At 41.4% G+C, this 27,215-nt stretch overlaps 1 protein-coding gene and 1 long non-coding RNA gene across 2 annotated transcripts in view; one reads left to right on the top strand and one right to left on the bottom strand.

Moving 5' to 3' along the window:
* Positions 1-27,215, bottom strand: part of LOC120478946 (uncharacterized) — a 150,968-nt gene that overhangs the window by 99,974 nt on the left and 23,779 nt on the right. Inside the window, exons 12-18 of the mRNA XM_089120794.1 lie at positions 25,167-27,131; positions 24,915-25,071; positions 21,747-22,178; positions 21,127-21,540; positions 17,092-17,568; positions 14,638-15,051; positions 13,949-14,362 (exon numbers count right to left, since the gene is read on the bottom strand). Coding sequence (XP_088976920.1) covers positions 13,949-14,362; positions 14,638-15,051; positions 17,092-17,568; positions 21,127-21,540; positions 21,747-22,178; positions 24,915-25,071; positions 25,167-27,131 — 4,273 coding nt within the window. The remainder of the gene's footprint in view (positions 1-13,948; positions 14,363-14,637; positions 15,052-17,091; positions 17,569-21,126; positions 21,541-21,746; positions 22,179-24,914; positions 25,072-25,166; positions 27,132-27,215) is intronic.
* Positions 4,673-5,704, top strand: LOC120490218 (uncharacterized). The gene is made up of 2 exons (XR_016146825.1): positions 4,673-5,012; positions 5,536-5,704. It is a non-coding gene; the product is annotated as an uncharacterized LOC120490218 (long non-coding RNA).

Genomic DNA, 27,215 nt, shown 5'->3' with positions numbered 1-27,215 from the left:
GGAATGGGTGGGTGGGCATCTTGGAGTCTGAACGCAGACCGGGTGCCATGGCGGAGCAGGATGTGCAGACGGCCAGGGCGGAGCAGGACATGGGCGTGGCCAGGGCGAAGCAGGAGAACCCTTGGGCGTCCAGGGCGGAGGTGTTGGACCCTCAGGCTTCCAGGACAGAGCAGGCTGTGGGCGTGGCCACGGTGGTGAGGGCTCTTTGGGAGGCCATGGCGGTGAAGACCCTTCAGGCGGCTACGGCGGTGAAGGCTTGGCTGGGCTGGACGGAACCAGTGGTGAAGGCTCGGCTGGGCTGGATGGAACCAGCGGTGAAGAGGGCATTGTGCTGGACGGAACCAGCGGTGAAGAGTGCTTTGTGCTGGACGGAACCAGTGGTGAAGAGGGCTTTGTGCTGGACGGAACCAGTGGTGAAGAGGTACTGAATCAATGGTACTGACCATGAACAGGGAGCCAACCCATCTTAATACAGCCTCCAGATACCACTCAATAGTCTCACCGGGATTTCCGGGTGGGATCCGTGAATAGAAGTGTGGATCTAAACCATTCCAAAATAGGTCCATCAACTGCTGATCGGTAAGGGAGGTTTGATGGCTGTACTTAATAAAGTCCTCTACGTAAGATTCTATCTTACGGCCATTCTGGTAAAGAGAGCACAATATTAGCCCCACTTTGTCCATCTTTTGTTGGGTCGGTCGTTCTGTCATGGTGTAGTGTGGGTTGAAGAAGGAATCAAAGGCAGAAAACTCCAATTCAAACATTTATTAATTCAAACTGAAAGAAACTGGTACAGGCAGGTAGACGGGCAGAAGATCCAAAAAACACATCAAAACATTAACAACGACCAACAAAGACAAACTGAACTGAAGCAAACTAAATACAGAGACTGATGAACAATAACGAGGTGAAGACAGGTGAAACAGATGATGACAAACAAGACACAGGTGACAACGATGATGACGGGCAGGTGTGTAATCATGAGGGATGCTGGGAAGTGTAGTGCAAAGACAAAGACAGACTGGTGCAAATAATGACTGTGACACCTGAAGCTTACTGCAAGTTTTAAACTAGTTAAATATTAAGATGTCAGGGAAGTTCTACACAGCCTTCTGAAGGACTCCAGCACTAGGAACAAATGGATGGTTTATTGTTAAACAATGTCTAGCATCATGTTGGAAGATTATGTTTGTTCTCATCATTTCACTACAGACTTGGGTTTGTGATCAGGCACAATTTAATGCAGAGTTTGCAAAGAAACTTTTACTGAAAGATAGAGCAATGCCAACACTTGTATTGGCAAACAGCAAATCACTAAGCGCAAGTAAACAACTTCATAACAAAACAAATGTAAACACAAATCCATAATGCTTTTCTTGTAACTGCAGTTTTATATTTATAGATAATGTTTTCAAAACACTCAAGTGCAATATTGAAGGCACTGATACACCAGTGGGGCTCCACAGCCTAAGTCAAACGGGTTGGTGCGTATGGTTGGGTTGCGGAGAGATTGTGGTTAGGTCTCAGCAGCAGAAGGGATGCAGAGGTCAGTAAGCTGGGCTGAGTTGAGTGGGGGACGGAGGGGGTGACTCTGGGACGTCAGAGTCACTGTCGAGCCCTCTTGAGGTGTTGTGTATCATTCTTTTTATAAAAATGATTTAAAGGCTGAAATATGTCAGTTCCCTTTCAAGGGAACTTCGAGCTGCGTTGGCTGACGCGATGGGAACGCTCTTTAGATTTTTGTCATCTAAAACACTGCCTCCACGTCACGGTTTATCATTCTGTTCCGATCTCCACACTGAGGTGGCGAGATTGTGGAATAAACCTGTCTCATTTAGAGTGTTTAAGCCGCAGACATCTAATTATAGTAACATATTAGGTGCTGCTGATCATGGTTATGCGGCGATGCCTCGGGCTGAAGAGACGCTTGCGAGCTCTCTCGCTCCCGAGTCATCGTCATCATTAAAAGCCTTGACGTTACCCACCAGAACATTAAAATCTACATCCTCTCTGGTGGGTAAAGCATATTCGGCAGCAGGTCAGGCTGCGTCATCCTTGCACACAATGACCATACTGCAAGCATACCAGGCTGATCTGCTAAGGGAAATTGATGAACGCGAGGAAGTGAGCGCTGACGCAATTCGAGAATTGCGTTACGCAACAGATCTAGCGCTCCGTGCCTCTAAGGAGATGGCCAAATCAGTGGGCCGGTCTATGGCAGCCCTGGTGGCCACGGAGCGCCACCTATGGTTGAATCTGTCTGAAATAAAAGAAAAAGATAGCGACACGCTATCAACTGTGTCGTCGATCAATTTCAAGAAACGAAAAAACAGTCAGCTGCGTTTCAGAAAATTCTTCTTCGCTGTTTTGATGTTCCTGAGGCTGCTGGTCGTAGAACTTTTATTAAATCTGAGCAGCCGAGCACTAGCTCCTCACACAGAGCACGCCAAAGGCAAAGCGTGGCCGCCAGGGCTCCTCCACAATCTTCGGAGCCTCAGTGGCGGTCACAATCCAGGTCAGTTAGGGGTAGGCAAGATCTGAGGACTGTCATCTCTAAGAAGGCCTGGAGTAAGAAGAAGTCCTGACTCACAGGGGGTCAGACTTCTGAGGGTGGTCCCCTCCGGGGAGGGATGGCTTCGAGAAATCATACATCAACCCTCTGGGGGGCAATGTTCAGAGGAGTATCGCAGCGCTGCCACATCGGTTGTTCCCTGTCGGTTCACCGTTTCAGGGCACCGAGGCATCAGCGTCCCCATACGGTCCTCCGAGGAGGGTCGTAGAATGGTCAGTTCGGTTGTTCCCTGCCGGTTCGCCGTTTCAGGGCACCGAAATGTCCGTTCAACAAAATCCCGAGGCCAGTCTCGAGAGAGACTGGTCCCCTTAGTGGAATTCATGGCAGTGTGGAAACTACTGCCAGATATTTCTCAATGGGTCCTGCATGTGATAGAAAAGGGGTACAGAATTCAGTTCGGTTCTCGTCCACCCAGATATTTAGGGGTCCTTCCCACAGTGGTGGTCCCCGAGCAGGCTCGGGTTATGGAACAGGAAGTAATGACGCTTTTTGCAAAAAGGGGCTATAGAAAGGGTTCCTCCTACCAGCAGAGAGTCAGGGTTATACAGCCGATACTTCATCGTTCCCAAGAAAGATGGTGGGTTACGTCCTATTCTAGATCTGCGTCAGCTAAACAGCAGAGTTCAAAAGTTAAAGTTCAGGATGCTTACACTCAAACAGATCATGTCACAGATTCAGTCAGAGGAATGGTTTGTCACAATAGACTTAAAGGACGCTTATTTTCACATATCCATCCATCCTCATCACAGGAGGTTCCTGAGGTTTGCTTTTGGGGGCGAAGCTTACCAGTATCGGGTCCTTCCGTTCGGCCTAGGTCTATCACCCTGCACTTTTACGAAATGCGTGGATGCAGCACTGGCTCCTCTCAGATCCCAGGGCATTCGCATATTGAATTATATCGATGATTGGTTGATCCTAGCTCAGTCAGAGCAGTTGGCGGTTCAACATCGATATGTTGTTCCGTCACTGGGGGGCGGTCAAGAGTGGCGACAGGTCTATGGCAGGACCATCAGCAGTCTTGGCATTAGTGTTAATTTTACCAGCCATTTTTAAATTTAGTTTCAGTTTTAGTCCAGTTTCAGCATCGCTTGTTAGTTTTTATCACATTTAGTCGACATCATCCCATTTTTATTTAGTCTAGTTTTAGTCGACTATAAGTCGAGCATTTTAGTCTTTATTTTAGTCCAAGAAAACATAATTTTATTCGTTTAGTTTAGTCAAAAAAAACTGTCAACATTTTAGTCTAGTTTTAGTCAGGACATCATTTTAACCTTTTACTTTTTTGTCAGCAGATAATATTTAACATTTCCTAAAATTATTTCACAATTCAACATTTTCTCTCATCTTTTTGATAAAAAACACAATTTTAAGGAACACATGCAGACATGGAAGATGTTCTGACAATATTTGCATATTTATTTTGAACATTGTTAAGGTTCAAAGACACAAACACAAATGCTTGCATTAAAACAAATAAAATACACCTGACAAAGGAAACAAATAAATAAAATAAAGTGTATTATGAACTTAACACAAGTGCTGGCTGTTTAAAGCTAGTTCACATAGAATAATAAAATAAATAGATTTGAGGTCAATGTTGTGAAGAGAAAAAAAAAACTCCAACTAAAACAACAAAAGTGCTTTCCTGCCAGCTAGTTCACATGGTATATAGTATTTAAGGTGAAACAAGGCATAGCTTGCTAGAACGTATGAAATCTTTTTAACTAATCTTTTTAAAGCGTCTGTCTGCTTTAATCAAATGTAACTGAAACTATAGTTGCCCGGCCAGTATAACATATCTAAGTTAGCATAAATTTAACTTCACATACAATTCTATCAACAAGTGGCTACGGTCGCTACGTGCTAAGAAGCTAACGTAACATAGCCAGCCTGGATACTAAATGCTAAGTTAGCCATCATTAGTTAGTTTATCATTGTAACAAAATGTGTCCATATCACGTCTCTTCTTTCTCCGAGCCCCGTGCAAAGCATGTTTTACTTTTAACCTGTCGCCGCCGCCTCACCGTGAATCCAGCTCCTGTCTGCTCCATGGCTGCGTTCCAAACCGCATACTTCCCTACTATTTAGTATGGAAAAAAGAGTAGGCGAGCAAAAAAGTATGAATGAATCCAAAAGAGTAGGCGAGAATTACCTGGGTGACGTAGTAATTGTCGCGAGATTCGGACTTAAGTGCGTTCCAATATGCCTACTTTCCTACTATATAGTAGGCGAAAACAGTACGTGAAGGAAGCAGTACGTTCGAAACATCAGTTTTCATAAAAAGAGTAGGCGAGAAGTTCCCGGATGGCTTACTGCTTCCGCCCAGATTTTTGAGTGCTTTTCCACGGCTACTCATGATACTCATCTATCCCAGGAGGCCACGCGAGAGGATACGTCAATATCAACATCGCGGAGATAAGCGACGCGGGGGGTTTCAAATGTGAGTAAATACGGTTCCTTGTGTTTAAATCGTATGTGTTAAACTACTATAGAGTAAACGTTTTAACTGTTGAACGTCTAAAGGAGTTAGACAGTATAGTATAGTTGTGATTTTGCTGTAAACGCATGTTTTATTATGTATTGATAACAGGGGAGCGTAAAGTTACGTTTCCAACGTGTATTTACATAACCATACATCTTAAATACGCTTATTTAAAATGTCTATTTACATCAGGAAGGAAAATATTGTATAAGTATTGCAGGTGAGCACATCCCAACATGAAAAATACATGTGTGTGCTATTATGTAGGATAATTCACTGTTGTCAACACTGCTTACATTAGACAAATTATGTGCTGTGAATAAAAACATCTATAAAGTAACTAAACATGATATATATTTAATTTGTCCCTTATTGGTGTTGATATATTGAGGAACATTTAAGTTGGATTAAAAGTGAGTTAACACATCAACCTCAACATGTAAATGCAGTGTTGAGCTCGTAATGTGAATCTTGTCTACAGGGACAGGAGAACACGCGTGTGTTTATCCAGTGGAGAGAGGCTCATGATGCTGAATGCTGTCATCAATGAATGGGAACCGCTGTGTTGAGTCGGCAGTAGGGTTTGGGGTTCAGTGCCTGTAAATACATGCTTGTAGTTTGAATAAAGCTGTTTCATGTGTTGACTTGTATATGCATTTGTTTATTGTGATGGTTACTTTTATTTGTTCTTTTACTCATTTATTCATGTTTCTTATTGTTGTCAGTATATAAAATGTAATTAATTTATGCATTAATTCATCGATTGACTGACAATTGAGATGTTTCACTGCATTTAGCAATATAAATGAATTCATGCATTACTGTCATATTACAAAACAAATTACATTTTGCTTGTTTTATTAAATTATATTTTTAGAATATAAAAAGTTATATAAGTATTGGTCAGCATTTAATTTTATTATTTTGTTTAAGTTTTGGGGTGGGCTAACAATGAAATTCATTCTGAGGTAATATTAATTTTTAAGCAGTGATACTTAAATTTTTTGAGTATAAAATCAACAGTTTTCTCCAAAAGAGATCTTCAAGCAGCTGCCCGTCTCCTTTGTGCAGACATTACAAACGCTGTTCTAGGTTGTGCTGTCAAGTTACTGATGTTATGAAGTGTTAGAGCACCTGTCGCTCATATAATTAAAACTTATTATATGCAAGATCATGGAAAGATACTATAGTTTATGTAACAATCATAGTGACAAAACAGAAAATATAAAGATCATTGGTTTGTGTATCATAATATGACATAAAATTATATTTATACACAGGAAATAAGAACAATAATAAAGGCTAAATATCTTCATTATAGTTCTTTATAATACATAAAAAAAGTTGTTGTTATATCTGAGGGATGAAACGAGGTAAATTCATGAAGAAAAAGAGGAAAACTTAAAGGAGAAACTTTTTGGGTATAAAATAAAGAAATTAACAACATAATCAAGAGATGATGATTTTGGGGTTTCTTAATAAAAAAAAATATCGTTAGAATAACACTGTTGGTCACATTAGTAGGGATTAAAATATAACAACTTAAATCAACCCTAAATGTATTCACAAAATAAATAGGCAGCTGTTTCTTCAACAATACCACAACAAAATGAGCAAGTTTCATCAATATCAAGATATTTATAGGTAGATTAATTAAACGTATCGTTCATATTTTTTTTATTGCATGAAGGTGTTGCGCTTGTGATAACGCGTAGTAGGTCACATGATAACGTCAACATGGCAGATGTCCGGTTCGCATTCATACTCAACGAGATTTGGCTATAAAGTACCTACTCTTTTAGCGCTCGATGAGTAAGTACTTATTGAAATTAAGTACCTACTCATTAAGTATGCGGTTTGGAACGCAGCCCATGTGTTGTGTAGGCTACTCTGACTGTGCCCGCCCGCTCCAGGTTTGAAAGTGGGTGTGTGGCGGAAGAGCTGACGAGGAGGAGGCGGCGGAGGAGGAGACAGGATTTGACAAAACAAAACCATATCATACGTATAATAATATGTAATTTTCTTCTCGTCTTTGTTCGTGAACTAAAATGTCCATAGATTTTAGCCCAGTCTTTATTTACCAAACTGCATTTTCGTCTCGTCTTTATTAGTCTACGAAAATTATTTCTGATTTACTCCCAGTTATTGTTTATTAGTGGGGATTTTAGTCTCGTCTCGTCTAGTTTTCGTTCGGTGAAAAATGTGCGTTGACGAAAATATTTTCGTTTAGTTTTCGTTAACGAAATTAACACTACTTGGCATATAAACCAACTAGAGATGATGGCAGTGTTTCGGCTCTCAAATACTTCCTGCCAGACCTGAGGGGCCATCATGTGCTTGTCCGCACAGACAACACTTCGGTGGTCTCCTACATCAACCATCAGGGGGGTCTGAGGTCCAGAGCATTATACAAGTTGGCTCTGCAGATCCTCCAAAGGACCCAGGGGAAATTGTTGTCACTGAGGGCAATATATATTCCGGGGTATCTGAATGTAGGGGCCGATATTCTGTCGAGACAGGGGCTGAAGCCGGAGGTGGTGGAGCTCCTATGGGAGAACTTTGGTCAGGCTCAGGTCGATCTATTTGCAACTCAGGAGACAACTCATTGTCCGTTATGGTTCTCTCTCACGCAGCCAGCTCCTCTCGGACTGGATACGATGGTGCAGGTGTGGCCGAGGCTACACCTGTATGCATTTCCCCCGATATCAATGCTCTTGGGAGTTTTGGAAAGAGTTCACCAGGAAGGGGCTCATCTGTTGTTAGTAGCCCCGCACTGGCCGACCAGAATATGGTTTGCGGACCTAGTGTCTCTCTTGGACGGCTCTCCGATGGAGATTACGGTCAGGAGGGACCTGCTTTCACAGGCGGGGGACACAATATTTCACCCTCGCCCCGAGTTGTGGAAACTATGGGCTTGGCCTCTGAGGGGGCCTAGCTCGTGAATGCTGGTCTCTCAACTGAGATCGTGGAGACCATTCTTAAATCCAGAGCTCCCTCCACGAGACAACTGAATTATTTGAAATAGAAATTGTTCTCTACATGGTGCGGAGTACGTACTTTAAATCCTGTTGACTGCCCGGTCGGTACAGTTCTCGATATCCTTCAAGACCGTTTCTCTGCTGGACTAACTCCCTCCACCTTGATGGTGTATGTTGCGGCTATATTTGCCTTTAGATCTCCTGCGGGGGCTTCTTCTCTAGGGAGAGATCCTCTAATAACTCGTTTTCTCCGTGGAACACTGAGGCCGAGGCCTGCTTTGCACTCCAGAAGGCCGGCTTGGGACCTGGCCATTGTACTCGAGGGTCTGGCTTTGGCTCTCTTCGAGCCTATTGAAGAGGTTTCAGAAAAATTCCTCACCTTAAAAGCTTTATTTCTTCTCGCTATTTCTTCTATTAAGAGAATTGGAGATCTACAAGCTTTTTCGGTTGCTCCTTCATGTTTGGAATTCACACCTGGTATGGTTAAAGCATTTCTATACCCTAGGCCGGGACATATTCCTAAGGTCCCTACTAATGTGATGGGTCCTATTGTGCTGCAGGCCTTCTGTCCTCCACCCTTCAATACTCCAGATCAGGAAAGTCTCCATCTGTTATGTCCAGTTCGGGCATTGGATGCCTATGTTGGATGCCACAGAGCTGCCCTGTTGCGTAAGTCAGAGCAGTTATCCGTCTGCTTTGGTTCAAATAAGAAAGGTTGCCCGGCATCGAGACAAGTGATGAGCAAGTGGATAGTTGAGGCTATCTCTATTGCTTATAATGCGGTCGGACGTCCCTCACCTATGGAGGTCCGCGCCCATTCTACAAGGAGTATGGCTGCCTCTAAAGCTTTAATTTCGGGTGTTTCCCTTCAAGACGTTTGTAATGCGGCAGGGTGGTCCTCACCGCATACATTTGTCAGGTTTTATGACCTAGACCTCTCCACTCCCGGGGCTAGGTTGCTCGCTTCTTAGTGTGCGCATTCGACTTCACACAGAACGGGCATTTCTCAGCATGGCATAGTGGGTATGGAGTTCCCATCACGTTAGCCAATGCAGCTCGAAGTTCCCTTGAAAGGGAATGTCTCAGGTTACGTATGTAACCCTGGTTCCCTAAGAGGTAACGAGAGCTGCGTTTGCTTGCCATACTTCCTGCATGCCCTGATTGACTTGTTTCAGGCCTTTCCAGAAGCTGTCGTGGTCTGATCCCAAGGGTGCTATATAGTTTCCTGGTCGATGACATCACCTGACGTCCTACTCTCTCATTGGACTGATTGTACAGACGCTTCACGTCGCAATCACGCAGAGTGTTCCCATCGCGTTAGCCAACGCAGCTCTCGTTGCCTCTCAGGGAACCAGGGTTACATACGTAACCTGAGACAATTTATCTACTATAAAACCTTTTTTGTCAAAATTTTATTTGAACTTGTACATGTTAGTAGATAACGTTACGGCCATCATTTTTAATATTATTAATTTAATGTTTATGTAAACAAAAAGTGCATATTGATAAAAATTATATTTGTTATTTGCTGGTTTTTGACATAAAACTTGGTGAATTGATGTTATTGTGTAGTATTATTAGTACTTTTTGAACAGGATTCTGTGAGAACCGTGATCATTTTGGTCACTATAATTATGAAATGAAATTTTCAATCATCTAAGATGCACTATAAAATCAACTATAATTAATTTTATAATTGATTTAATAATTGACTATCCACAAGTTTCCGAGGGGCACTCCTGTAAAAAATAAAGTGGGTGAAACTTCCGGTGACGCAGCGGAAGTAGCATTCCAATGGTATTTTGTGTGTTAGTTAGCGAAGAGGCTAGCTGTTTTTCTGAGAATTATTTTACTATTTAAAGACGCAAATCTTTATGAGAGATGTCGTTACGGAGCTCAGGGACAACATGTGCTGTTCGCGGTTGTATGTATAGCCGGACTAAACTCATTTAGTGGCTTAAACGGGATTGTTTTGAACATAAGCTGAAAACGAAATCACAGTGATCCTACCAACGACTGAAGTTTCCATCACCTCCCAAAAGACGACGAATCTTCCTGTGTACATTTGTTTAAATTCTTAATGTTCTATAAACTCTATCAGCATGTGTTTGGCTGTTCTCTACTGATGTTACACCTAAACTCAGGATCAAAGTCTGTGTTGACAGAATACCAAATGTGCCAGTTAATGTATTCAAGTAGCACATTCATTTATAATTTTGAATAAACTTCAAAGCACAATGACTAAGTGTGTATTTTTTATTTTAATTGTTTGTCAGCTCGCACAACTGTCTGTCACCATGCCTTGATGAGTATTGATTATTAATAATGTTAATAATATTCCCAATCAACTACTGTGGAGGGTAAAGGTAGTGTTATTTCACCCTTTTTAATTTAGTTGAGGTTGTGTTCCCACATCGTTAGCTAGTTTGGATCGCTATAACTTGAATGACTGTCAACTGTTGAATGAAAGAGTGTCAAGCATGTCAAATCGCGCTTTGTTTACTTCCAACCGGAAGTCGCGCCCACTTTTGACGCAAGGCCTCATGGGGCGTAGGAAACTTGTGGATAATTACAGTATAATGTGCAAAGTACAATTTTAAAAAAAATTGTATCTGTCACTTAAGGGTGACATACTGTATAAAGTCCTACAAAAACTTGTTTATTTCTAAAACAGTTTGGATAGCTGTTAATATGAGAGTTATAAGAGATAATAAAAGAGATTTAAGTATTGTATTACATGAGTAGCTCTAAGCCAATTTCATTTTTAAAAAGTAGCTCTCAGATGACCCCTGCTCTAGATCTTATCTTTTATTCAGTGTACATAAATAGTTGATTACAGTTTTATCGGTAGATCCTAAGAGACATTTATTTATTTATTACCTGTTTGCAAACTTTTTTTTTTATTTGATGGCACATTTTCCTGACCTTGTTGCTCCCCCCTGTGCTTTACAGGGGGAGCTTTACAGGGGGTATGGCTAAATGAGATGTAAATGAGCCCTATTGTGACTCCCAGCAGGACAGAGAGGTGAAAACTGCACAATCTTTAGAGGCCGTTTTCTCATCTTTGAGCTTTTCTGAGTGCCTACCTTCAAATGGCCACAACTTATCCAAATATTATCAGATTTCCATGTGTTACATATCATTGGAAAGCTTGGAGACTACACTTTCAGAATCCATGAATAACTCAAAATGACCCAGAACCGACTTGTGTCCCTACTTTCCGTGACCAGTCACATAACTGTATTTAAAATAGTGAAAATATTAAAATAATTACAAATATTAAGTAAAGACCCCTTAAATCTGTTCAAGTGCACGATCATGAAAAAAAGGGTTGATTTCATCACTTTTCTGCTCTCAGTGTGTTTTGGCTCAATAGTAATGTAAATACAGTCAGTTCCATCTCAAGTGAATTTAAACAGTGGGAACTAAAAATCAAAACAACAGATCTGTCTTACAGTCTTACAGCTAAAATCTTCAGCTACATTAAAGGGCACCTATTATGGAAAATTCACTTTTACATGGTGTTTGAACATAAATGTGTGTTGGCAGTGTGTGAGCAAAACCACCCTAGAATGATAAAAATCCACCCAGTGTTTTTTTTTTCAATCTCAATAAATCATGTGCACTGTCTCAGAACGAGCTGTTCTAAGATTCAGCTCTTTGTGACGTAGAAAGTGAGAAAGGGGTTTGATTGACAGTGTGGTTGTGGCCTAGACCCCGCCCTCGGTGATCTGTACTACACCATCCTCCATTGTTTCAAAGACAGCCGATAATGTCTCTTGGAATCATAAAGGCGGGCATACACTGTGCGATGTCTGTGCGATTTCAGCAAGGTACCTACTCACACTGAACGAGTAAATCGCATGCGATGCAAAGCCAAAGTTCAGGATTTATGTGCTCACACTGTACGGTCCGATCGTCGAGCTGCGACTTCACTGCTCACACTATACGTGTAATATCTGCGATAACCCCTGGATTGCGCCTATTTACGTGTATGTATCCAGAGATATTGTCAAAACAAGCATCTGCTATCAGTATCAACATGATTTAGTATTTTCAATTTATGCATTTAATTATTATTATTATTATATTATCATTATTAGGGAAGGCCTATAGGCTAATTTTACTATTAAATTGATCCGCTATTATAATTAATTTGCCACGCAATATTTTCACAGCACATAACCAACGTGCTGTGAGGATAATAAAATATTAATCTTACTCCTCATTAAAAATTTTCTAAAACATTTAGGTCGATTACAATGAATTATATATAAAATAACTATTAACCGTCTATAATATGTCCGAACATTGCCATTATTAATCATCAATGAAAATTAAAAACAGGTTTATTTCAAAAACATTGTTTGACAAAATAATGAGGTGTTACATATCAGGTGGCTTGAAGACGGTGGGTAATATCCATTTTGCAACACGAACTGGAGGTAAGCAACAGTAATTTGTAGCTCGTTTTTATGTTAATTTTATTTTTGCTGCAGATGAAATGGTTAAACTTCTGTTTTCGCGCAGGTGCAGTGAGGGAAAAAACACTGCGTTTAGGGCAATCGTTCGTAGCTTTGCTTCAACTGTGCGATATAGTCACGAGGAGCGACCAAAATTTCTGACATGCCAGAAATTCATCCGACCATCCGATTGTCGATCGCGAGAGGTTAATCGCCTCTCGTTTCTCCCTGTACACTGCACAAACACTGCACGACAAACGACGCACGACAAAGCTGAAAATCGGTCCGACACGAAAATGAGTCGCACGAGTCAGAATTCGGCTCAAAATCGGACGAAAATCGCACAGTGTATGCCCGCCTTAAGTGTTCTGTCGTGGACTCGTGGGTTAATCCTGTTGTTGTGGCTTAAAAATTAATCCTCAAGTGTGGATTGTCGTCTACTGTTTGCGATCCAACGTCACCTCTAGTAAGTGTATTTTATGATTTTAAGACGATTATTTTATGAGCAAATAGTCATTTCAGTCTGTCAGCCAATTCAACAACAAATTATGCATCTAAAGTTGTTGTCGTCGTAGAATGTCTGTGTATATAATTTAAACATTGTTTGTATAGTGTGTAACCACACGTTTATAAATGTATATTTAAAGATATTGTATTAAAAACTGCATATATGTTGTTGTTCTGTAAGTTAGCCATCTTCTCACATTTGCCACAGAAGCACCTGTATGACAAGTAAACATGACGCCACAGGTCCCTCACATAAATGTAATTTCGCTTGTACGTAGCAAACTTTATCACAGAATGTGTATGTAGTTTCAAAAAAATGCCCCAGCATTAGTGTTTGTGTGTGTGTGTCTATGTGTTGCACATCCATAAATGCAAAAAGACGCGATAACAACTCTATAATTACATAAATGTATCAAATAACCATACCGAGACATACTGGTCCATTCTCATGTGTTTATTCTGCCTGAGTCTCTTAGTATTATTTATATATTCTGATTCAAACGTACGCTGAATGACATTTAAAACCGCGCGTCTCTCACTCTCCCCTTCTGCTTACCGACTGCCATAGGTTTCATGTTACGCCCTCATCCAAAGGCAGGGCAGGGATATGCAGCTCATTTGCATTAAGGTGGTATACACCCATAACAGCTCATTTTTAAGCAGGTCCAAAATGACATTTTCAAATGGTTATATTAAATTAACTGTGGGGTATTTTGAGCTTAAACTACACAAATACATTCTGGGGACCCCCGAGACCAATATTACATCTTGTAAAAAGGGGCATAATAGGTGCCCTTTAAAACAATAGAAATTACGTTTACAGAATCAGACATAAATGTTTTTCTAATTCATTTAAATTAACTATATTGTTTATTAATGCATTTAAATGACGACATTAAAATCAACTGAATCACACTATGAGTGTATTTTTCCATGAGACTCTCACCTGAGCTGTGAGATGTAGGGCAGACACTGGAGGAATCCCCTCACTTCACTCTCTTCATCTGTCCAGTCTATCAGATCTACTGGTTTCTTCTCTGTCTGCAGTTTCAGCACTTCTAGGAGGATGGAGCTCTTTCTCTCTGAGAGATTTATTCTCCAGACTGCAGACAATGACTGAAAAATGACCTGTAATGCTGGAAGGACACTCCTGCCTGTTTGAGTCTCATAGACCTTCATATGCAAATACAGATCCAACAGGAAATCACAATTTCCATAGGATATGTAAGAGTATAATGTATCCATTGATGTCTTTGTGATTTCATTCTTTAAAACAGGCACTTGCAGACACATATCAAGTACCATTAATTTCAATCTCCAGTCAGTTACTTTCAAGTATTCATTCTGTGAAGGAGGTAACCTACAAAAACAGTGAACATTTTTGTTACATGTGAGAACTAGAATGAATACATGTTCAAAACAGACCAGCAACACCAGCATGGGAATGGAAATTTTGTGTTTTTATACATAATGACCTTGAAAATTGGGATGTGCTGGACTTATAAAAAAAACTTGGGAACTTAACATAAATTTATTAAAAATGTATTAATCTAAAATTACATTATTTATTAATGCAAATGACAACATTAAAATAAACAATGAAACTATGAGTGTATTTGCCCATATGACTCTCACCTGAGCTGTGAGATGTAGGGCAGACACTGGAGGAATCCCCTCACTTCACTCTCTTCATCTGTCCAGTCTATCAGCTCTACTGGTTTCTTCTCTGTCTGCAGTTTCAGCACTTCTAGGAGGATGGAGATCTTTCTCTCTGAGAGCTTTATTCTCCAGACTGCAGGAGCTGACTGATAAACTGACTGTAATGCTGGAAGGACACTCCTGCCTGTTTGAGTCTCATAATCCTTCACATGTGAACACAGATCCAGCAGGAAATCACACCTCTCATAATTCACAGATGACAACAGTTTCTTCACAGTTTCTTCTATTGTCTCTTTCTGATGGAGAACAGCTTGCAGACACAAATCCAGAATAAAAGATCTCTTTCTTTTCTCCCATGATTCAGATGATTTATTCTGTGGTTCAACAAATCTAAAGAAAGAATAAACAACAATCAGTTAGAGACGACAAAGGAGACAAATAATGATAATTTAAATGAATCAAACAGTTTGTCAGACAATACCTAAGGTCAGTGTAATTGAACAGTGAAAAGTGATGAACAAATATTTTTATTATAATCTTTAATTTTCACTTTTGCTCTTTGGATTTTTTTTGTAGCAAAATATCAAATGATTATTGGCAAATAGAATCACACTAGTTGAAATCAATTACATTTTTCAAACAAAAAAAAGAGTGCATATCTACAAATAAACTGCGAAACAATGAAACAAATGCAGTAATTTAAAACATTTCCTGAAATCAGAAGTTCTAAATTATTAATTAACAGATTCAGTTGCTGTTAATGTAACTCTTTGTCAGACAGACGGTTGCTCCACCATTACAGATGCATTAGTAACACTTTGGTTGCATTTACACTGTCCACCAATACCATTTATTCCCCAGATATCCAGAAACCAAAATATATTGACATATCAGTTGTCAGTCTCGCTGTGTGGAAGAAAACATTATAAACGCAGGAAACACAGAACCGCTGATCACAAACAGATGTGTTGCCAGCTCCTGTTGTTCGTCACCAAAACACAAGACCAACACGTTTCAGAAGAGGTATTGCCGAGCTAAGACTTCTTGTCTAAAACATACATTCCTAGTTACCAAAGTCGATATTAGTAGCCAAACTTTTCCCCTTTTCTCTGGTGAATCAGCCACAACAGTATTATATTTGTTGACCAATAAAGCATTTATGGAATGAGGAATCAAATCTTTGATCGTTTGACATATGTCATTGTACAATGCGAAAAAAAACTTTCCAGACCCCCAAAAATCAGGATAAACTGAAATCAAGCTGCCAGATGACTTGTTTTCTATTTCCTCCACACTGTGACATTAGACTATAGTAGATATTTTCATCTGACCAACTCCACAACAACACATCAACGCCTATTTTACCATTTAATTTTGATATCCTGGCCAGCAGAGGAAGAACAACAGCATGACAAGAAAGAGAGAGCAGGTCACCCAAGATCATAGAGCTACTCATGTTAACAGGCACCTGAAGCTTACTGCAAATTTTAAACTAGTTAAATATTAAGATGTCAAGGAAGATCTACACAACCTTCTGAAGGACTCCAGCATTAGGAACGAATGGATGGTTTATTATTAAACAATGTCTAGGATCATGATGGAAGATTATGTTTGTTCTGCCCATTTCACTACAGACTTCGGTTTGTGATCAGGCACAATTTAATGCAGAGTTTGCAAAGAAACGTTTATTGGAAGATAGAGCAATGCCAACACTATTGGATCTGAGAGCAGCACATCATAAAGCGCAAGTAAACAACTTCATAACAAAACAAATGTAAACAAATTCATAATGCTTTGCCTGCAAATGGCAGTTTTACAGTATGATTATGGTCAATGTTTTTTTTTGTTGTTGTTGTTGTTGTTGTTTTTAAACACTCACGTGCAATATTGGAGGCACGGATACTTTTTCCTATGAAATTACCTTAGCCAATCATAACAGTGGCCATTTACGGACAAGCCTTAGGAGATGCAACACTTAAACCGAGTGTATGTGACAAAAGTTCAAAATGAGGGTTGAAAATAATCTTTTTGAATATATGACTGTATTTATAATTTAACTGTATTATAATTAAGTGAAAATATAAAAATAATTACAAAAATCATGTCAAGACCACTTAAATATACAGTATGTTCAAGTGCATGGACATGAAATATTAAATTAATTACTTTTCTGCTCTCAGTGTGTTTTGGCTCATTATTAATGTAATGCAGTCAATTCATCTCAAGTGAATGTAAACATTAGGAACAATTTAAGCTTACATCAATAATGGTTCTGACAAAAATATATTTCAAATTAATCTAAATTGACAACATTTTTTATTAATGCACAAAAATGACAAAATTAATAATAATAATAAACTGAATCAATAATGGTATGCTGGATTATAATAATAAACTGAATCAAACTGTGAGTATCCATGAGAGTCTCACCTGAGCTGTGAGATGTAGGGCAGACACTGGAGGAATCCCCTCACTTCACTCTCTTCATCTGTCCAGTCTCTCAGCTCTACTGGTTTCTTCTCTGTCTGCAGTTTCAGCACTTCTAGGAGGATGGAGATCTTTCTCTCTGAGAGATCTATGATCCAGACTGCAGGAGCTGACTGATAAACTGGCTGTAATGCTGGAAGGACACGCCGGCCTGATTGAATTTTATAGTTCTTCATGTACGAGTATAGATTCAGCAGAAAATCAGAGCGTTTAGTCTGACACTCCACATAACAACTATGGCCACAGTTTTTGCAGTCATTAATGTCACAGGGGAAAGATGTGTAGCTGCACACAGATATTAACAGCACAGTAAAACACTCTCCTGTAGCTTCATCACGCTCTGATGCTGCAACACTCAGATTCACCAGAAACTGAACGGCAGTTGTTTGTTTCTCATCATCAAACAAACACACGTTAAAGCTGTGGAGACAAAGAAATATTATTTTACTTTATTGTTCAATGCTGGTTAAGTTTTTTTTTCCAGAATGCAAGGTGTGTTTTTTTATCATATAGCATGCAATTTATATTCCAAAGCGATTTATACAGACGAAACTCGAAAAATTAGAATATGCAACAGTTCATGTAATTCAAATTAAAAGGTAAAACTAATATATTTAGTATATTTAACTATGTACATATGCATGATTATACTTTTCAGAGGGCTGACATTTCTTCATTTAAAATCCTTTTTTTATTGATTTCTTGTAATATTCACATTTTCTGAGATTTTTAATTTGGGGGCTTTCATAAACTGTAAGCCATAATCATCAAAATTGTAACTTTTGCTCGATATTTTACTTTTTCGAGTTTCACCTGTATACTGCATTTAATGTCAAGCATGCAAAACATAGGCAAAGCTCATCCAAACACCCACATACACATATCAGTTCTAGCACTACTAAAATGCTGTCACCCAAACGGAAAACTAAAATGTAGTCAATTAAACAGAAAAAAAGTTATAGAGTTCCATTTAAAAGCTCCAACTGTACTCAGGGAACAAGGGTTACATACATAACCGAGACGTTCCCTTTCGTCCTGGGAACTCCGACGTGTCGTAACAAATAGTGGAGCTAGCTAGGGAGTCACACTGCTGTTCCGCATGACCCGTTCAGTGGACATTGGTTAACATTGGGAAGCGTGCCCAAACCTGTAAAATAGAAGGGAACGCTGCGGAAGCCAGCCGCCTGATGAAGGCCTGGAATACACACATGTACTAGCCCAGGGGGATGTGTCTATGTGGATGGCAGTCCCTGAGGTAGTCCCAATCCAAGGGAACAGGGACGACAGAACGAGTCTGTCAAGGGCTGGGGTGCCCAACCCTGCTCCTGCCAGTCGACTGTCCAGCACAGTTCATCTCCAACCCTAATCACACACACCTGCCTTTAATGTTCAAGTGATCCTGAAGACCTTAATTGGTTGCTTCAGGTGTGTTTGATTAGGGTTGGAGATAAACTGTGCAGGACAGTCGATCGGCAGGAGCAGGGTTGGGCACCCCTGGTCAAGGGAAAGGCAAGGCTGAACTGCACATGGAAATTATGGCTCACTGAAGAGACCACTGAAAAAAACACCCAGTCTACAAACAACTCCCTTAGAGGTAGCAGATCTGGTGCCGGCGGTCCGCCACACCTGGCACCGGATAGGTGATGGAGGAACTCATGAGGCACACCGACGTAGGGCGCCAATGGAACAAAATGACATATCCGGCCGAGGCACGGAGTGGCGTAGCAAGCCAACACAACCTATTCCCTCGCACCACTGGCAGTAGCGAGTACTCGGAAGGAAACAGGTTCTACACGTAGGTTATAGAATCTAGCGAACGTGTTCAGTGTCACCCAGCCCAGCAGCTCTACAAATTTCTGTCAGCGAGGCACCTTGAGCCAAAGCCCAGGAAGCGGCAACATCTCTAGTAGAGTGAGCGCGTAACCTGGGAGGACAAGGCTCACCAATAGCCTCATACGCTCGAGTGATAGCATCCACTAACCAGTGAGCTAACCTCTGCTTGGAGACAGCCTTCCTATTCTGCTGGCCTCTCTAACAGACAAAGAGCTGATCTGAGGTCCTGAAGCTTTGTGTTCTGTCAATATAAACCCACAGGGCGTGGACGGGACTGAGAAAAGCACGTGGCCCCCCACCCCATGGCAGAAGCATCTGTGAAAACCACAGCATGCCTGGAAACCTGGACTAGGGGTACTCCGGCCCTAAGAAACACAGGATCCGACCATGGGGAGAAGGTTTGGCGACAGTGCGGGGTCACTTTGACCCGGAACGTGCCACTCTGAAACGCCCAACTCGGGACTCTATCGTGAAGCCAGTGCTGGAGCAGTCTCATTTGTAACAGGCCAAGCGGCATTAGTGTGGCTCTGAAGGAGCCTCTGAAATTGTTTCAGTGGAACCGCTGTCCTGCCTCGAAAGGACCTGAGGCAGGTGAGCACTGACTGGACGTGTTCCTAGGTGAGGTCTGGGCGACCGAGTCCAACTCCATACCGAGATAAGAGATCCTCTGCACGGGGCAAGGTTTGCTCTTGTCCCAGTTCCCTCAACTGCACACGGGTGAAGTGGACACCCCTGAACCTGGCAGGCCGGCGTGCAAACTGAATTGCATAGCCGAACCCAATGGTGTGGATGAGCCATCAGGATGAACCCGGAAGCACTAGCCAAGCTTCTAGGCACCGACTCAATAGACCCACCAAAACCACCGGCGTACCCGCGGAGGAGCAGCGAGGTGGAAGACAGGGACCCGGCTCCGATAGCCACCGAAAGCAGGGTCTGGACGTGGAGCTGCAGGGCGGCGTCTCCACATGCCATGTAGTCATCACTGGTCAGACCAGAGGAAAACCTACAAGAATGGGAGGGGAGTGAAGGGGCACCCCGCCAAGTGGAAGCGGTCTTCGGACACAGCTGCATCATGACCGACAGCTCCACTGGGGGGATTCCCTCATACCCGTGCGCTGCCCCACCATCAAGGGTGATCCACCATCTGATCCTCAGGCGGTGACCTGAAGGAGACGACAGGAACCGCCCGAGGGGGCTCTGACCTCTCCCCCGGAAGTGCCAGTGGCAACAATCTACTAGAGGCGTGAGAAGCCCGATAGGATCTTTCACCAGTCGGAACATGTTCCAGTCGGAACATTCATCGCGACCGACAGCTCCACAGGGGGGAATCCCTCATACCCGTGCGCTGCCCCGCCATCAAGGGTGGTGAGGATGGAGGAGCGAGGTTGCGAACGTCTGGTTGCACGAGGGCCCAGCCAAGACTAAGCTCCTCATGCACTTCCGGGAAGAATGGCACTGCAGCAGGCCGTGGGGCAACAGGCCGTTCGAGTATAGCAGCCATATAGCAGCGATTCCCCAATCATGTTTCATGATTAGTTATTTATGGTGAGCAGGACGGCCGAGGGACATGAGAGAACGTCGCAAGGCAGGTGGTGGGATTGCTAATGAGCAGCACCTGTGAAGCACACCGGTCTCGCATCTCTCACGAAGGAGCGGAAGCACAAAGGGGGAGCAACGGATGGATGATCGGGAGGGGAACAGGCCTGCTTTTGTTTGTATTTTATATTTTATTTTGGGTAGCCAGCAGTTCCATGAGGGACTGCTGGCAGGTATTTTGTTTGTTCTTTTCATTTAAATAAAGCTTTATTTTTGATTGTTATCCGGTTCCTGCCTCCTACTTCCCTGAACCTTGCTACACTGGTGCCAAAACCTGGAAAGAAAAGGAACGCGCTGTCTGAGGGTCCTCGCGGCTGTGGGTAATCCGCGGTGCCATCCAGCGTCGCCGCCGGGCACCGCGGAGGAGATCGCCCAGCTGGTGAGGGACAAGGGGGGGAGAAGGCACAGTCTCAGGTGATTGGGCAGATTGGCCTGTCAGAAGCTATACGTCCATTACCATAACATAATGTCAGCTCAGTCCGGAGGCTTCCTAAAAAACGATTAGACACACTGTAAAGACAGTAACGATGACAGTAACTGCACTCTTACCTCAGCTGTGAGATGTAGGGCAGGCACTGGAGGAATCCCCTCACTTCACTCTCTTCATCTGTCCAGTCTATCAGCTCTACTGGTTTCTTCTCTGTCTGCAGTTTCAGCACTTCTAGGAGGGTGTAGCTCTTTCTCTCTGAAAGCTTTATTCTCCAGACTGCAGGAGCTGACTGATAAATTGGATGAAACACTGGAAGGACATCTTTGCCCGTTTGAAACTCATAGTCCTTCACATGCAAGTAAAGATCCAGCAGAAAATCCCAATTCCCATAGTACATGTATGAGAATAATGTCTCCATAGATAGTTCTATAATTTCCTTTGGTAAACTAGGCACTTGAAAAGACTGATTCAATGCCAGTAACCTTTTTTTCATTTCTGTCTCAATGGAAGATCCCTTCTGTTGAGGAGAAAATCTGTAGAAAGAGAATAATTACACACTGGCACTTATGATTTTTTTTTTTTTTTTTACTGCAGGTGAGGCTATTTTTAGCAGTCAAATATAGGACTTCAAAAGCAAAACACAGTATCTATAATATCTGATTTTGAACACTGAAAAAAACAAACAAACAGAGATTTAATAAACACATTAAAAGACAAAAAAAAAAAACTTAACTTTTACCTGAGCTGTGAGATGTAGGGCAGACACTGGAGGAATCCCCTCACTTCACTTTCTTCATCTGTCCAGTCTCTCAGCTCTACTGGTTTCTTCTCTGTCTGCAGTTTCAGCACTTCTAGGAGGATGGAGATCTTTCTCTCTGAGAGCTTTATTCTCCAGACTGCAGGAGCTGACTGATAAACTGGCTGTAATGCTGGAAGGACACTCCTGCCTGTTTGAGTCTCATAGTCCTTCACATGTAAGTACAAATCCAGCAGGAAATCACACTGATAGTTAGTGTAGTTTTCACTGAAGGGAAAGGATGTGTAGCTACACACAGATCTGAACATTTCAGTGTAATTTTCTCCAGTAGTTTCAAACTTCGATGCAGCAACAGTCAGATTCACCAGTAATTGGAAAAAGCTTTGCTTCTTCTCGAACACAAAACAATCAAATCTGGGAAGACACAAAAGTTATGATAGATCAATACATTCATCGTAAAATATAGTGGTGAGAAAGGTGTGAGGGGTCAACATATGAGGTTCTACTCACAGCTGTAATGGGATTAACACAGCTGCATTTGAATTCAGTCAGTTCATGAGAAATTGACTTTACTGCACTCACACAAATATTTACATGATCTAATGAAGTGAGTGGCCAAATGGAAACTGTGGCGAACAGAACAAGGTCGAGGGATGTGAGAGAAAAGGGCGAGGCCAGTGGCATGATTAATGATGAACAACACCTGTGAGACGCACCGGTCTCGTATCTCACACGGAGGAGCGGAAGCATAAAGGAGAAGCGATGACTGTGAAGATCGAGAAAGGAACAGGTCTGAACTTATGTTTGTTTTATTACATGTGACAGCAGTCATTTGTGTTTGTTTTATTTTGTTATTAAAGGGGTGGTTGTTTGCGATTTCACTTTTTTAATTTTAAATAGTGTGTAATTTTGCTGCGCTGAAAGTTCAACGTCAGCATAGATATCATCTTTAGTTTAATTCCTACAAAAATGACTCAATTGGGACTACATCGAGATACTTACCGGGTTTTATACGTAACTAATGCCGCGTTCCAGGCAACCTGTAACTCATGTTTTTCCAACCTTATACCCGTGAAAGTGCACTGGAACGGCAGTCAAACCCGTGACTTTCCACCCGTGAACTCGTACTAGACCGATGTACTCCCAGTTACGAGTTCTGACATCACATAGCCCGCGAACCAATGACAGCCCCTACGGATGCAGTGTTTCTGCAGGCAGTACACGGTGAGAATACACTGGACAATATAACGTAACTAGTTTTCAGTCCATTGAGTGCAAGGATAAATTAATACCAAATACATTTCCAAAAATAAAAATAAAATAAAATAAAAGGTATAACAGCTTATCTTGCCTCATGCGTTATTTTTCCTCGTCAGCTTTTCCCACAAATAAACAAGGAAGCACATTTGGCGTTAGAAACTATTACAAATGCACGTGAGCCCCGTAACGTCCGCCATGCTGGTTTGTTTACATCTAGGTAGTTTGGCGTGAATGACCTGGAATGCTACAAAGTCGTAAGTCGTGGTTTGAAGTCGTGATTTACGTGCTCAAAAACCTGCCTGGAACGCAGCATAACCTATACATTTACATCAACCCTCCCTCCGAATATGCGAAAAAGGGGGCATGGCCATATTTCTGCGGCTTTGTCGAAGAGCTGTTGCCATGCCTTCGAAAGTGTGCTATTTTCACCCAGCTGTCAGGTATTCTGTCTTCTGGCTTCCCAAGGATATTGTAGTTCACCAACAATGGCTAAAATTTATGTATGATTATGTTCCTGAAAATTACAATCGTAATTTAGCTCTCTGTGCTGCGCATTTTACGGAAGACAGCTTTCAGATTCTCCACTAATTCAATGCCAGATTCAACAAGAAACTGTTACTAAAACATGAAGCAGTTCCAACTTTAAAACCAAAGGCCGCAGTTGTTGGGCCACAACCTGAATGTAAGACTTAATCATTTTAAATGTATTTGTATGTATAATTTTAGACGTAATGTTTTAGTGTATGGATGTAAACAAATGCCAGCGTTAGCTTTAGTAGCCACTATTTTGTGTGTCTATGACAAACGCATACAAACATTTTGGACCTGAATTTGTAATTATGTACTAATTTTGTAAATGTATTTTCCATGTATACCTTATGACGTAATTTTTCGATTTGATCAAGAACGTAAACCAATGCCAACGCTGTTTGCTTATAGTAGCCAGTTAGTTTGATGCTATTTTGTGTGACAGACGTGTATAAAATTAAAAAATTATATGTAGGCCTTATAAAACAGCAAACTTCAGCTGCTGTTATCAGTGTACGGTACGGTTTTTACACAGTTGCCACATGTACGCCTAAAGAAAACGATACACAGAGTAAACTAAGTTTGTGAATAGATAAACGGTTGTTCATTATATCGATAAAACAATAACTTTAAAAAATGGTATTACTTAGTCATTTATTTAGTTATATTAAATGTTTAATCAGGAGAAAAACGTATCTCGAAAGCTAACAAGCAGCAGTAGCATTTCCAAGTAACAGCGTATCAAAATTCTTATATAATAATAGTAGAATAGAATATAATAATAATAATAATAAAAATGTACCATTCAGAAACGTTTTGTAAGAGCCGTGTTTGGGCAGGTTCTGTTTGCCTCTCTTCATCGCCGCTTTCTGGGTCGGATTCTGGCTCAAACTGATACGGCAGTATTGACACCATTATTTACATTTGACCGCAGCACATGCAACTTTTGCTTTTAAAGGTAGTCGGCATGAAGCTTCTGGACAACGTGCACCACAGTTTAGCCAATTACAACACACCGGCCCAACTAACCAATCTGAGACCATTGCCTGTTTCGGAGGGAGTGGTTTCATAGAGTCAGGATGTAAAACGATCGTTCAAATGACAGAGGAGAAAGCGGCTTGCATTAAAGGTGAAATTTATGAAAAATAAGGCTTTAAAAAAATAAATAATAATAATTAAAAAAAAAAACACGTAGACAAGTTGCACCCCATAAACACAATCATGCAAATAAAAAAGCAGTAAACCACCCTTTTAAAGTCTGTTGATTGTCCGCTGGTTCCTGCCTCCTCTTTCCCACAACAACGAACCGCATTACAGAAACTAAATCAAACACAAGGTGGTATTTTTCCATGAGACTCTCACCTGAGCTGTGAGATGTAGGGCAGGCACTGGAGGAATCCCCTCACTTCACTCTCTTCATCTGTCCAGTCTATCAGCTCTACTGGTTTCTTCTCTGTCTGCAGTTTCAGCACTTCTAGGAGGATGGAGATCTTTCTCTCTGAGAGATTTATTCTCCAGACTATAGAGAATATTGCGAAATTTGTAAGTTAAGAAAACACAGAGGAAAAGGTTATATGAAGAGTATCTATTTTAAATGTTTCCCATGTATCTCACCATCTACTGGTACTGGTGTTTCCTCACTAGGTTCGCTGGTGACGTCTTCATAGACAGCTGAGACTCTGACTCTATAGCACGTGCTGTGAGGTACAGTTAATGTACATTCACACTGAGGTCCTTGTGTTAGTACTGAGGACCAGCCCTCCAGTCCTGCTTCTTTGTACTCAACCATATACCGCAGCACTGGACAATCTTCATCAGCTTCAGCCCTCAGCCAGGTGACCCTGAGAGTATCTCTGTCCACATTATTCACTAAAGGTTGCCCAGGTGTTGCTGCAAACACTGTCTGAAAGTTCGTAATTCTACTAAAGTTCATACAGCCCTGCTCAATAAACATACACCTCAGCTGATATTGATGGCCGGACTTTAGATCTGATATCATACAGGGTTCTCTGATAACTGTGGAATCAAAAACCTTCTCTTTCCAAGTGTTGTTTCTGGTTCCATCATGACCCAAAGCCCTGTACTCCACTATATATCTCTCAATGTTTTTGGTTTGTGGTTGATTCAGTTTTAGGGACACACTGGTGTGTTTTATGTGAGCTATTTGCATGAGATCTGGTTTTATTCCAAGCTTCACATTTCTGCTCACAATCCTTCCATCACGATAAAACTGCACTGAGTATTCTGGAAACCTATCATCAGGAATCAATGCAGCAATGAACTTGGTTTGATCTGCATCTTCATTTGCAGCAATAAACATTTGTACTTTAATAAGCACTTTATCATTGATTTTAACAGGCCAAAACAGGAGTGAATCGTTTTGTATAATGTGATCAGATTCAATGTGCTGCTTAAGAGCAGTGAGGAATGAATCTTCTACATCTGGTGAGAAAAGCGTGAGACACATCACTCTGGTTGTCTGAGGGTGACTGATGACCTGCTGTAACTCTGCCTGTGATTTCACAACAGTGATGTCTGCAGCTTTGCAGTCATTCAGAATCTTCAGCTCAGTTTCTTTATTCTCCATCCACTGGTTTGTTTTCTCTGGACTGAATGGTGATTGGCTGTGCCTTTCTAGGAGATCCTGTAAACTCCTTTCTCTTTTCCCTTCTTTGATGTGAACAATATCTGTGATTCCTTTCTGAAATGTTGTCTGGTAATCCTGCAGAAGCTCTGTAAACTCTATTAGATTATCTTCCAGAGTCGGACACCACATAATCACCTTAACATTGATGTAGTCTGTTATCATGTCCTGACAGACCCTGATCTGTTTTCTCAGATGTTCTAGAATGTTCTCAGCTTGTTGCATCAAGTTTTCACTGACTCCCCTCAGAGCAGCACACACTGTGAATGAGCTCTTGTCCAGTTTCTTCAGAGGAGACAGCCAGACCTTTAGAGGAACTGCTCTCTCACCTTTGCATCCAAGCAGTGTCGGCAGAGAACCGTAGATCTCTACAGCCTTATCAAAAGACACTGGACTCTTCCAATCTCCCACATCAATGTAGAGACTACAAGCAAGCAATGAGCTTTTAGCTGTTTCACTGGTACTCAAGTTTGAAATTATATGGTTTGAACAAAAGGTTGAGGTCATCTTATTTAAAACATCAACAATTTCTGCATTTTTATCATGGTTTGAGTTGTCACAATCAAAAACCAAAAAAGCTTGACCTCCAAAGTACAAAGCGGTGACCACATGTGTTGCTGTGGTTTGACCAACCAATGCAGAGGGCGTTGCTTCCTGTAACAGTCTTTGGCTGATCATGTCCAGTCTGGTGGTGGTTCTGTAGTGTAGTGTAGCTCTTTCCTGATAATGAGATTGTTCTGGGTGGTTTAGAAATGCTGCAGCCCCATTCATTTTTATTTGTCCAGTCTGGGCGCCAACTTGTAACACTGGGGACATTTCAAGGACTCTGAATCTTTCCTGAAGGGAGTCATTTTCCAACACTTTCACATATGTGTGTGGTCGAGGCAAAGATACTTTCATACGGGCTAATGTATCTTCATCCCACATAAAGATACCTGTAAACACATACTACATATGATTGCTTTATACAAGCACTGAAACTTTAACAGAAATTATTTACAGGTCACTAATTTAGCATG

The sequence above is a fragment of the Pimephales promelas genome, chromosome 16 (assembly GCF_988280905.1).
Source record: "Pimephales promelas chromosome 16, fPimPro1.hap1.1, whole genome shotgun sequence".
Lineage (NCBI taxonomy): Eukaryota > Metazoa > Chordata > Actinopteri > Cypriniformes > Leuciscidae > Pimephales > Pimephales promelas.
Note: the sequence above shows the minus strand (reverse complement) of the source record. Positions and strands in the feature narration are given on the sequence as shown.